Source organism: Globicephala melas, chromosome 9, assembly GCF_963455315.2.
Source record: "Globicephala melas chromosome 9, mGloMel1.2, whole genome shotgun sequence".
In the NCBI taxonomy this organism is placed as follows: Eukaryota; Metazoa; Chordata; class Mammalia; order Artiodactyla; family Delphinidae; genus Globicephala; species Globicephala melas.
The window spans coordinates 43,217,090-43,230,632 of NC_083322.1; the positions used below are offsets into that span (position 1 = coordinate 43,217,090).

General features: G+C 37.8%; 1 protein-coding gene across 7 annotated transcripts in view; it reads right to left on the minus strand.

Annotated features, from left to right (window-relative positions):
* Positions 1-13,543, minus strand: part of BBS9 (Bardet-Biedl syndrome 9) — a 445,438-nt gene that overhangs the window by 73,655 nt on the left and 358,240 nt on the right. For all 7 annotated transcript variants that reach the window (XM_060305435.2, XM_060305434.2, XM_060305433.2 and 4 more), the window contains one exon: positions 9,849-10,031. In XM_060305435.2, coding sequence (XP_060161418.1) covers positions 9,849-10,031 — 183 coding nt within the window. The remainder of the gene's footprint in view (positions 1-9,848; positions 10,032-13,543) is intronic.

The window sequence follows — 13,543 nt, forward strand, 5'->3', positions numbered from 1 at the left end:
AAATGAGTTCACATGAGTAATATTTTTTTTAAAATACGGTTTAGCACTTCTGTGGTATTATTAATAATAGCAGTAGTAGTAGTAGTAGTAGTAGTAGTAGTAGTAGTAGTGGTAGTGGTAGTAGTGGTATTCTGGTCTTCCAGTTGACATAGATAACTAAACATCAAAACCCTGAATCTAAAAATGATGGTGAAGACACCCAAAGGAGGCTCAGTACATGGTCCAGTTCACTGAGACCAAATGAGCAATGTAACTTTCTTACTTTGTGTAGGAAATAGAATTTGGATAAGTATTATTGAAGAAGAAAAACCTTATTTTATACATATTTTTATTCAATGTTTATTGTGTTTCAGTAAATCATGAATAGTAGACCATAGCCAAACCTAAGGAAAGCCAGATTACGTGGAAAAAACAAAAAAACAACCATATACTAGAGGAAAGGATATACCTGAAATGTAAAGAGAAATTCCATGTGTAACAGCTCCTCAGATGCTGACATGGCCCTTCTCCCAACCTAACTGTGCGAAGGGCAGTGAGTTTCTGGTTCTGAGCACCTCTGAACTGGCAGATTCCTCACTCGGCACCAACTGTGTTTTCCATCAAACTCTGGGCATGTCTTCATGAGAAAGGCATTGGGGAGCCAAGTTCACTCACTTTCTTTATGTCATGTTCTTCCTCTGTACCATTTATTTACTGGTTCAGTAGGAATATAAAGAGAAAGTAAGGTGAAATCAAAGCTGGATGGCCACTCTCAACTCTCTTCGAAGCAGAACCAGTCCTTGGGGTCTGGTCTCGTTCACCAATGTACAGATAAGGAAACCAATGCTTAAAGAGTTCTGTAATTTGCCTAAGGATGCCCAGCTAGTTAAGTATTTGCTCTAAAAGGGATGTGAACCCCAGTCTGACATAATATTCTATTCAACTGATATACCACAGTTTGTATTTTCCAACTATTAGCATTTAGGTTGCTTACGGTATTTCATAATCATAAATATAAACATTATGGTACCAAATGGATTTTAGTTTACTACTTTCAGTGCATTAACTTAGATTACTGGTGCCCAAGTGTTGGATTAGTTTTATGACCCACATTTTCCTAGAGGACTCTCTGGAAAGACTATATCAGAAATAGCTGGGTGTGTCTATTTCACTACATGTCTGTTAGTAGTATTTATTACCAAATTTGACTAAATCAATAAAGGTGAAGTGTACCTAATAACTGTTTACACTTGCATATATTCATCACTGGTAAGATTGAAAATTTTTATGTTAACTGATTTGAATTACAGGATATGTGAATGAAAATATGTATAAATATTTATGTGTGGTGGTCTGGCTATCAGTTTACCTATATCTTTTACCATCTGTACAGGAAAGATCAAGTTTTCTCTTATAGAATGCCCCCAAAATTTGAGGTTGCTTGCAAAAAAAAAGGATTAATTCAAAATGGAAATAGATTGCTTCCTTTTTTAAAAATGACTTTTAAAAAGCTACACAGTTGTTGGAGGACAATCTGTAATTGTGTGAAACATTATGAAAGTAAATGGGGTATCAAGCAATCCACAGATCTTATATCCGACTATATGCTTAATTTAAGCTTTAATTCTGTGGGGATATAAAAGAATCTGTCCTTAAATTAGAATACAGACAAGCACATATTCAATTTTAGAGTATAAAATGAGAGCTAAATTATGTCATACCCCCAAGTGAAATTCACAAGAGAATGAAAGCCAGAATAAATAGGGAGGAAATGAAAATTGATCTGCCTCTTAAAGAGGGTAGATAGAAGGGTAAAGAGAGGACACTATTTTAGGTGAGGAAAAAAAGCTCTATTAGCCCTGCTTGATGGAAAGAAGCTGCGTATCCATGCAAAGTCAGCTTTCCCAGAACAAAGTGGGGAAGCTGGGAAGTCGCAGAAAAGGAGTTTCGGAAAGAAGATACAGTGGAGCCAAGTGACTGAAAGTCCTGAATGCCTGGCACTGGAATCCAAACTCGACCAGGGGCAAAGAGAGCCATGGAAAGTATGTAAGCAGATGTGTGACAGGAGAGCAGTGGGCTGAGTCTTGCAGAGATGTGCAGGGCAAAACGTGGGTAGAAAGGCAAAAACATGGGTAGAAAGGCTACTTCAAATGCCACCACAGAAAGCCAGGTAGAATAACAAGGACGCAAGCCAAGGGGGGTTCCCAGAAACATTTCCAAATGAACAACCACAGGCTAGGGTGACTGACTAAACCTGGAGGTGCAGCTCTGCATGTGGTTACAGCAAAGAGGGAGCGCCGGTTTTAGAGGAAAGAGTCACCAATTTCCAGGTGTACATTTGTAAAAGAATGCAAGGTCCCAGAAATGGCAAAATCATCTCTTTGTAATTAGTAGACTCAAGTTAGGCACAGTAAAGGTATTTTATGGAAATTGAACTAAGTAAATACACTTCCAGCCAGGAATCAAATTGGTAAGCATTATAAGCATGGCGATGATCATTATTTTCCTCACTGTGGTAGCGTGAGTTTTACTTACTTTACTTATTTATAATTAAATCTCACCTTATTTCACAAAGGATCTCACATACAGTGAGAGTGTAGCTTCAAATAATCAATTCTTTGTTCGTTTACTTAGTCTCTTTATTCTTAAATGCATGAATAATATTAAATGTGTCCATTAAAGCGCTGTTTCATATTTGATATACATAAGGAAAGATTAAAAAATTACACGTCACCACCTGTAAATGTATTCTACTTGGCTCCTATTCTGATGTATTTCAACTATTTCAGTTTTTAAAACTGCAAGCAGGTCATCAGAAAAGCTCTGAGATACATTATATTCAACTCTAGTCAAGTATTACATAACACCAGTTGCACCTAACTAGCAACAACACAGAGTATGTGGCCATTATGAACATAAAACTAACTCTTTCATGTTTATCTTGCTGGCTAAGATCATGGGAATTACCAAAATATTTACTTTCTGCACTATGTTCCCATAGACAGTTATAATTGTGATGATACTTTAGCAGTCATAAAGGCAGGCTTGATACTGACACCAGACTTCCTCCTTTTGTTTGCCTTTTAAGAAGAGGTCATTAATAATAGTAATGATTAGCCATCTCAGTCATCACTCAATCCAGACAGGCGGCACAACGGCCCTTGCATCAAATCTGACCTGTGACGTAGAAGTCTTTAAGTCTTGTGAGTGAGTCTTGATAAGTCCCTCCACACAATAGGATTTCCTATTATAAACATCTGTTTTCTCACATGAACCATGTTGAAAATGTTAAAAATAAGTTTCTCTTTCCATATCAGTTTGTAAAAGGAATAATCAATCAAAAAGTAAGGCTGAAGGTCCAAATCTCCTTCCCCCACTGATGTAAATTTCCATCTTAACTTTCCCAGGGGATTTTAAAGTTCAGTACTAGGGAAGGTAACTATTAAACCTCTAAAGGACACAATAAAGCTTTTCTTTTTTCAAATAGCAGATAACAGTTACTAAAGATATTAAATGCACTTTGAAAGAAAAGAAAAAGGCAAGATGCTATGCAACGTGCCAATATTCCTTCCAACTCTAGGATTGTATGTAATCAGGCCCCCAAACCAGTGCACTGTTGCTCTTTAGAGATTCCTCTGGAATCAGGTGGAACACGTGAACATTTAGAGCAGAAGAAGTTTGAGACAGCCATTTGGAAATACCAACACTGCTTCTCCTTGTTTTCCTGCCATCTGCGGGACTTCACCGTACGGAATCTTAGTCATCTAAGCTGTTTACTAGGAAAATAAGAAGCAGATCTGTATAGAGATTAGGAAGGGCAAAAAGGATTCAGCCACATACCAACTCCAAGGGACAGTAACTACCTAGAGTGCTGTATTCAAAAGGATTCTGAGGCCATGGTGTCAGCTCAACAGGAAAGAGTCTATGATGATTATAACGTCTACCAAGGCCATATGAAGGGGGAGTAGCAGCCCTTGTGCCAGATTCTTGCCTCTCCTTTATGCAGATGCACACATCTCCCTAGAGAAGTTTCTTGTTCCTGGGAAAATATATGGTTATTGTGAAAATGACCAGGCTGATCCCAGAATACCAGAAATAAGGGCTGCAGTATCCTACCCTGCTTTCACTAATTTGTTAAAATGTGCTTAAGTTATTAACTCAACTGAAAAAACCCTTTCCCTCTTAATGACTGATAGTGCTATGCAACAGAAACTTCTGCAATGATGGAAATATTCTGTATCTATACTGTCCAGTGTGGTAGCCACTCACCACATGTGGCTATTGAGCAGCTGAAATACAGCTAGTGTGGCCGAGAAACTGAAATTTTAATTTTACCTCATTTAATTCACTTAAATATCCATTTAAATAGCTACATGTGACAAGTGGCTACCATATTAGATAGCCAATATGTTTACAACAGAATATGACTAGAATATGTTTGCTTGTAATGTTGAAGTAAATCCCCAAAGGATGGGTACCAAGTCTATTTGGTTTATTGAGGTATGCTAAGTGCCTAGAACACTGCCTGAAACATAGCATGTGCTCAATAAATATTCATTGAATGAAAAAATGGATAACAAATGAACTGGATAAAAGATTTTTCCTCTTAGGCCAATCCCGAGGTATGTGTAGTTTTGCAGCTTTTGGCTTCTGTACAGCATAATGAGGGGGAGATGTGTGTAATATCACAATTAAATACTCTCTCAGGCTCAAACCAGTAACACATTGACCTAAGTAGACTTACTTAGGTAAGTCTAAGGAGACTGTATTTTCCATAGAGCTTCAAGTGGATAGAGGGTCAGTAGAGGCGTGTTTAAATTCTGCATTGAGGATCTAAATACTCTGAAATATCCTCAGAAAAGTAAGAAAATTCATTTTAGAGTTTCCTTAACAGGTACTCTGATAGAACACTATTTTAGGTAAAACTTTTCCAGCATCACAGGAAGACAATAGGGATAATGCTATATTATCAAATCCACCGACAGAACTATGTTTATGACCTCTTTTTGGAGACGCCAAAAAAACATTTAACGTTTTTCTTAAAGTGATAGGGAGTATCCCTACAAAAACACATTTGGTATATATAACTTTCAGCAACTTAAAAAATCACATATAATAGTCAGCAACACCAGCATTTATTTGCCCTCCAAAAGTACTGAGAAGTGGCAAAAATGGAAAAGTGTTACTAAAGAGACAGATCAAAGAAAACACTGATGAATTCTGTTCCAAATGGGATGGTATTTTTTTAATACTGATAATATAGTGTGAAGAACACTACCTTTCATTAGCAATAATGAATTCTAAACATTTTTGCTTTGTGAAACCGAGGCTATTAAGAAGAAAATATTCCAGAGTTGACTATGGTATTTAGCCTGTCTTGTGACACATGCCATCTAAATAACAATACAACAAACCATTATGCAGTGCTGTTTGAACCGCAAATAAAACACCTTCTGAGCACTTTCTCTTACCTCTCAATACTGTGGGGACATCTGACCTTGAACTGAGAGTCTCTTCTGAAAATGTTGCCCACATGTCTAAAGTTCTCCCTCTCACAATGTATTCTGCCATCCACCCTCAACCAAACCGTCTAAATTACATTCAGATTTTTGTGGTATCATAATAACTTCAATATGGGATATATTTCAACATTCTGGTCAGAGACTCCTTTCTTCCCCGCCTCACCCTCCTTCCAAGTTATTTCAGGTTTGCATATTTCATTTTCACGTCTCAGCGGGATACCCATCACATAACATTTATTTGTGAGGTCTAAAGGCATAATGTGGAGGATTGTGAACCAGCATGTCAAAACCACATACTGCATGCGTACGTCTTAAAGAATGAAAAAGGATTCCTTTTTTTCTCAAGATATATAAGCTGTCTCAATAGTATAAGTCCAAAGTGAATACCACAACCTAATTAAAGATGAAGAGCATAACAAGCAGTATTAAAATGTCTTTTTTGATTCATTCTTCTCCAAGTTATGTTTTTATCAAATGTCCTGTCTCATTAATGACTTCGATAGACATAACAAGTATACACACCTTCTAATCTCATCAAATTCAGAAGAGAGTTGAAGTAATTTTTTCTTACATGATTTGGGAGGTATGACAGTAGAGAATACAGAGGCAGGTAGAAAGGAGCTTTTAGAAGATGCTCAGTCCATTCACCTGCCTACAGGGATGAGCATACTTACATACTCCTGGCAAATGAAGCTGTTTTTAAAGATCTCTGGAGTCAGAAATACCACAGTCTCTCTTGGGACTCAATTCCTACATTTGAGAATGTTTATTTCTAGGAAATTCTTCCTTTGGGTCTAAGCAGGCTTCAGGGCCAGCTTCAGAAGCATGCAAGCTGTGTAACTGCACAGGGCCCTGTGCTCAGTTTAATGCTTTGTTGTCATCATCTTGAAATTCTTAATAATTTAATCTTTGAATTTGTGTTTTGTAAGTGAAGTCTGATAAGACAAGGAAGCGCGTGTGAGAAGGGAAAATATGTGCAATATGCATGCCTCCTCCCTCTTTTCCCCCCATTCCCATACAGCCCCATAGCTCAGAATTCCCGTGGCCCCAGGATGAGTGGGAGTTCACAGAGACTCAAAGTAAGCAGGAGGAAGGCCTATTCTGTCTAGACTGATTAAGCAAAGGAACTGACAGCCCTGAGAGGCTTTTCATTTGAACCAGAACTTGTTTTGAATTAAGAAAGAAGGCAATAGATTCAAAGAAACAGGAATGACTAAGGAAACCCACTACACTCCTGTTACTTCCCTGTATTAACCAACCACTTACACTGAAAATGGTAACATAGAAAGAAAGGGAAATGGAGTGACACAGAGCTCCTTTCCCTTCAGTCCTTCCTTACTTAGCAGGAAGCTGAAGGTAGAGAGTGTTGGTAGATGTGCACTGGTTAAGAAGTAAAATAAAGACAGTTAAGTTTTGTGCAGCAATTCTGCAGTTCCATAAGAACAAAATGCATATGAGCTACAAAATACAGGTTGCATATATTGTATATGTATTGTATATATTGTATAATTGTGGCAATTCTTTAAATTTTTCTTTATTTAGAACTACATAAATAAATAGCAAACAAAAATACCACGATGAGAGAGTGACTACAGAAACTAAAAAGCTATGTGTTTAGTACCTGTTTTAACAGCACTTTAGCATATTTTCCTACTTTTTTGAACAAGGGATCTGCATTTTCATTTTGCACTCAACCTCGTAAATTATACAGCTGGCCCTGCCCTGCTTCCTCATGCTCCAGACTCGATCCACTCCATCTGTTCTGCCAAATCACCTCTTGTTAGCTTCCACCCTTATCTCCATTCATTCACCCCAACAAATGTCAACTGCGCTATGGTCAGGCATTGTGCCAGGCACTGAGAATATAAAAATGAGTAAGATATAATTCCTGCCCTCAAGTGTAGTCGAGGAGACAAATCACCATGAAAAGGTAGTAATATCTACCTTGCACGGCTTTAGTGAGGACTATAAATAATACATATAAAGTAGACAAACCACTACTAATGATGATTAGCACTCTACCCAATTATCTCATTTAATTCTTATTACAATTTATTGGACAGCTAACATAATTGTTTCCATTTTAGAGCTACAGAAGCAGAGATTTAGATCAGCTAAGAAACTTGACCAGAAGGACTTTGCTGGAACCAGCACCTCAAGCCACCCAAGTCTTTTTGACTACTAAATCTGAGTTCATAGTGATAGTAATAGTTAATATTCTTATTAATATAATCTTACACAGATGGCCAAGAAGCACATGAAAAGCTGCTCAACATCACTAATTATTAGAGAAATGCAAACCAAAACTACAGTGAGGTATCACCTCACACCAGTTAGAATGGGCATCATCAGAAAATCTACAAACAACAAATGCTGGAGAGGGTGTGGAGAAAAGGGACTCCTCCTGCACTGTTGGTGGGAATGTAAATTGATGCAGCCACCATGGAGAACAGTATGGAGGTTCTTTAAAAAACTAAAAATAGAATTACCATATGACCCAGCAATCCCACTACTGGGCATATACCCTGAGAAAACCATAATTCAAAAAGACACATGCACCCCAATGTTCACTGCAGCACTATTTACAATAGCCAGGTCATGGAAGCAACCTAAGTATCCATCGACAGACGAATGGATAAAGAAGATGTGGTACATACATACAATGGAACATTACTCAGCCATAGAATGGAACAAAATTGGGTCATTTGTAGAGACGTGGATGGATCTAGAGACTGTCATACAGAGTGAAGTAAGTCAGAAAGAGAAAAACAAATATCATATATTAATGCATATACGTGGAAGCTAGAAAAATGGTACAGATGAACCGGTTTACAGGGCAGAAGTTGAGACACAGATGTAGAGAACAAACGTATGGACACCAAGGGGGGAAAGCGGTGGGGGGTGAAGGTGGTGGTGTGATGAATTGGGAGATTAGGATTGACATGTATACACTGATGTGTATAAAATTGATGACTAATAAGAACCTGCTGTATAAAAAAAATAAAATAAAATTCAAAAAATATATATATATAATCTTAACCATTCTATTCTTTAATTTCTATTATTACAGTGTACATTTCTAGCTTCTCAAAGGTCGATTTTAGCTGTAATTTTATCAATCTAAAAATAATGTGTACTCTAAATTTTTTCTAATTTATTTTTACTGTTTTGTTAAGGATATAAAATATAGCTTGATTTTTTTTTTTATTCTGACAACCCTTTGACCCAACTGTAGAAAATTAGATTCAACTGACAAAGCTTGTGATTTTCAAAATCGTGTTCATGACTTTGTTGGTAAAATACCGTATACAGGTTAAAAACATGTCTTTGGACGCAGACAGACTTTGGTCCAAATTCTGGCTCTACCACTCACTAATTTCAGAAAGGTACTTAACTCTCAAAGCCTAGATTCTCCCATATGTAAAACAGGGATGAAAACAATACCTTAACTATATTATAGGTCCTTGTTTAAGATTAAATGAGATAATCCTTGTGAAACACTTAAAAGAAAACATGGTACCTAGTTAACACCCCAAAATTTCAGTTTTAGTACTATTATCTTTAGTACCATGTTTTCACATCTGTGTTTAAAAATGGATCTGAAATGACTTTTTTGTTGAAACAGTTTCCTCCAATACAAAAAAATAAGTTCAAGCGTCTCTGATTTCAAAGAAGTATATATTTCTTTGTAAATAAAAGCATGCGTTAACGGCACCTGGTAGTCACATACCTCAATGATTCAAAGCATCTAAGATGTTTATTTATATCATCCTTCACCAAAAACTCCAAATGCATGCCCCCACTTTTTCCCTTTTTGTTCTAAACTGCCTATTCAAAGGATCAAGAGTTTATAAACTACATATAAAGAATTACATAAATGTAAAAAAATATCCCTGTCATTTAGCGAGGCCACCTCAGTTCTCTCTAACCCTTGAAGTGACACTTAAATTTAAGAACGTTGAGCAAATTAAAATGGCTGAATTGTTTTTTCTCATGGAAAAGGAAAGGATTAGATAATCTGAAGGTTTACTGCCATCACCCTGGTGGTCAAATGACTGTTTCCCTGGCTTCTAAGTGATTGAAGAGTATATAAAAAATAGACTGGATACCACATAAAAATGGACTATATACCTATTTTTTAAATAGCTCTAGAAGAAAAAAGGCCTTTACTTGACATTTTTATTATGGTTTGAAGAAAAGGAAAACAGGATTTGGGTAAAAAGACAAAACAAAACCAAGCTTTCATTTGATACCTTAGAAAACATGATAGCCATGTGGTATTTTCCTAAAACCACCACCTTTTTCAATAACGCTGGCTGTTACCACTGCAGGCTTGTGGGTCCTTACCAATTCTTGAGTGTCCTGCTGCAGTGGCAGAAATGCCGCTTCCAGGATAGCAATCTGGTCGGCGCTAAGCTTCTGCCACAGCCCGATCAGCAGAATCACCAAATGGGTGGCACTTTTCAGCCTGGTGAATGACTGGAACAGATTGTCTTGGTTTTCCTCTACTGCATCTGCTAGAGAGATTACCTGCAGAAATTACAAACTTCAGTTAGGGATAATTTCACAATTCTTGAGCCCTCAACAAATTACATTTGGCACATTCTTGTTTTTCTTTAAAACAACTTCATGAACTTTGTCTTCCACAAACACAAGCTATGTTGAGTAATAAAAGAGTTATCATTCATCTGTTCGCTTCCTTCTTTTAAAAAAATACCCTAAGTAATTCCAAATCCATATGGCCAAGAGATGAAAATATCCACGAAATCAGCTTAATGGGGACATTGTTCAGTGTCTGCTTCACCATCGATTCACCTTCTACAATATATGATAATATAAGTAACCTCTAATACAGTTATTACGGTCATTATTACTAGTCACAGAGATTGATCAATTTAAAAAATTCTTGATCAATTTAAAAAATTCTTATCAAAGTAACTGCATTTACCTTGGAATTTCAAATAATAACTTCATAATACCCTTTTCAGAAAATAACTGTCTTCCTCTATTACTTTTTACATGGTATTGGAATATCCAATATTTCTTTACTATATTTAAAAGGTAGATAATGTTCAAACATTTGACCAATCAAGCAATGTCATTTTTAACACAAATGTCAGGCACCAGCCCACAGGGACCTGAAAGAAAAAAATGTTCAGGGTGCGTTAGCTTTACAATGCCAAATCTACTTAGGATAAAACTGGCAGGAGTGAGTAGAACTGGCTTTTTTTTTTTTTCATCCTCTTGAATAATCCTGTGGAAAAAAGAACTAAAGTAACAATTGGATAGAACACTGAAGACAGCCCATTGGTGTTTTATTTTATTTTAATGTCTTGGTGAATTTTGTGCTCATTAAAAGTAAGGAACTGATTAGGCCAGAGGCTCAAGGCACATGACAGCCCCCAGAACTGGAGTAGCAAAAGCCGGGGCAATGTAAGCTCCTTTCTACAAGTCCCCACCAGCTTGAGGGACTAGAGCTCAGATGAGTTTCAGAAGTCTAGTGCAGATGATCCATTTGGTGATATTTCACGGCTTACTGACACTGGCCCAAAGGGCCTATTAAAAAATCATCAGTCAAACAAGTATAGTCTGCAGCTGTGTGGTCTCCCAAATTCCACGTACGAGAAGGGCTATAAGGGGACAGTCCTCAGAGTATCTGGGAGACACTGGAAAAGAGATGTAGGTTAGAGAAAGACAAAGCACCTGAAGGCCCTTGCCTGACAATCCCGGGCAAACCAGGATTCCTTGCCACTTGCAGGAGTTATGAAAGGCAATCACAATTCACATTCAGCTCTAGAGGGAGCCCTGGGCGTTGGGACCAAGGTAAGCATTAACAAAGCACACTGCTTACTGAGTGCCTACTACTGTGCTACTTTTCATTTGCATTCAAAGGTACGTGATACCCTGTAGCCCATGAGGATCTTATAATTTATTGGACAGGAAACATACATACACAACCAATTAGTGGAAAGAAGCATTACTGTAATAATGTCCTTACTGTGCAGCACAGAAAGTAAGTGTGAAAGAAGCTAGCTAAGGGGCAGATTACTATGGGCCAGAGTTAATATCCCTGGGGCCTCTTTTACTCAAATGAGGCTTGGAACTCATCCCTTCCCCATTACTTCAAGAAGTTCCCTCGAGGACATGGAGAAGTCACTTTCCTTAAACCAAAACACCTGGAATTATCTGCTTCCCCAACCCTCACCATGATTACAACTGACTCCTGTTAAAAATCTAAGTTTAATTTCATCTTCTTCCTGTGAATGTTATCAATTAAGCCTCACTGTGGGGGGCCATCATATTATGACACAGATGCTTATTGTCAATAAGCCCAAATCATACAAAGATCAAGGTGATAAACGCCTCCTGAGTGCCAGGGATGTGCAAGAATTTGCAGGAAGCACTACAGAAAATTCAATGGCAACAGAGATAACCTCCATCTTCAAAGACTTTATAATGGAGAAAGGAAAATAGGTCAAGGAGGCAAACACTGACAATATAGGGAAGACCCTATAGACTATTAAGGAGGAGAATACCACTAACATTATGATCATTATGTTAATAATAAGCCCTCCAATTAATTGAGCATGAACTGTATGCCAAGCAATCTGCTCTGTGCCATACAGGTATCAGTGCGTTCAATCCTCACGCCTCCGCTGAGACTTAGTTGGCAAGATCTCTGTTTTATAGATGAGGCCTCTGAGGCTCAGCAGATGTAAGGAATGTGCCCAGTACTGTACATAGAGTGTGCCAACTGTGTCTGTGCTTAGAAGTGCTCCACGCTTGGTTTAAGGCCCTGTTGTCTCTGTCTTGAAAGTCTTAATAACTTTATTTTTGAATTTGTGCTTTGTAAGTGAAGTCTATAGGATAATGGACCATGCACATGATCAGAGAAGATATGCTCATTAACTCAGAGAGTTAAGTGCTCTTATATTTGCATTTAAAACTGGCATTGCACAATATAAAGATTAATCTTAGAATTCATGCTAACAATTTAAAATTTTAATTTTTCCTTACTTGAAATAACATTAAATAGGAAATAAAAGCACCACCAGAAGGTGCGAAAGAGAGACCACTGAAGAAAGGAAAAAACTTTATATTTTAGTAGCTGTTTCAATAGCACTTTCTTCTACCTTTTAACAAGGGCCCTGCATTTTCATTTTGCACTGGGAACTGCAAATTAAGTAGCCAGTTTGACCATCATCTAGGGAACGAGAAAGCAGGATTCGACTTGGAGTCTCTCACTCTGAAGTCTGCATGAGACCTGAAGCACCTTATAGGTTTGGAGAAGGGCCTAACTACTAGTGAATATAGAGGGCCTTGGGAAGGAAAAGGTGGAAGAAGCAGCAGTGGCCACTGGACCAGGCTCAGCCAGCTCCTACCAGCTCAGGAGAAAGGACTGATTATTCAGTTTTCAGGAATTTTGTGAGCCAGTTGTTAAACATGGCCATTGCTAAAAATTAAATTATGTAAACTTAAAAATAAGTTACATGAAAACAAAAGTAATAAATACTCAATACGCATTACTTCCTAATTATTTTACTGTTATCTAGGCCCGTGAGGTTATTTATGCCTGTTGCATCTGTATGTTGGCAACACTCTGCAATGGTGAGCTACTGCCCATTTCTTCCCAACTCCACATTCAGTGACCTCATGCTAGAAGCCTGAAATCAGCCACGGTGGAAGTATTTACAACATGCAAATCAACAACTGTTATAAAGTTAGGTTTCCCACCCACCCTGCTCCTCACGAATAGCCAGTTGGTAAATATCTACCAGCATGCCACTGAGAAGAGGTATCTGAAATTTGTCCTCAAGAATAGATATTGGGTAAGGGGGCTTTAAAAGTGAAGGAAACAACCTGAGCAAGTGCATTAAAGCACAAATGTAGAGGCTGCTTGTTCAGGAAGGAGCAAATACTCCAGTTTGGGAAGAGCATTTGATGAGACAAAAAAGGTCATCTGGGCAACTGCTGTAGAGGAACCAAAATGTCAAGGTGAAGAGTGTGCAGGTTACTGGAGAGCCACAGGGTATTCTGAGTAT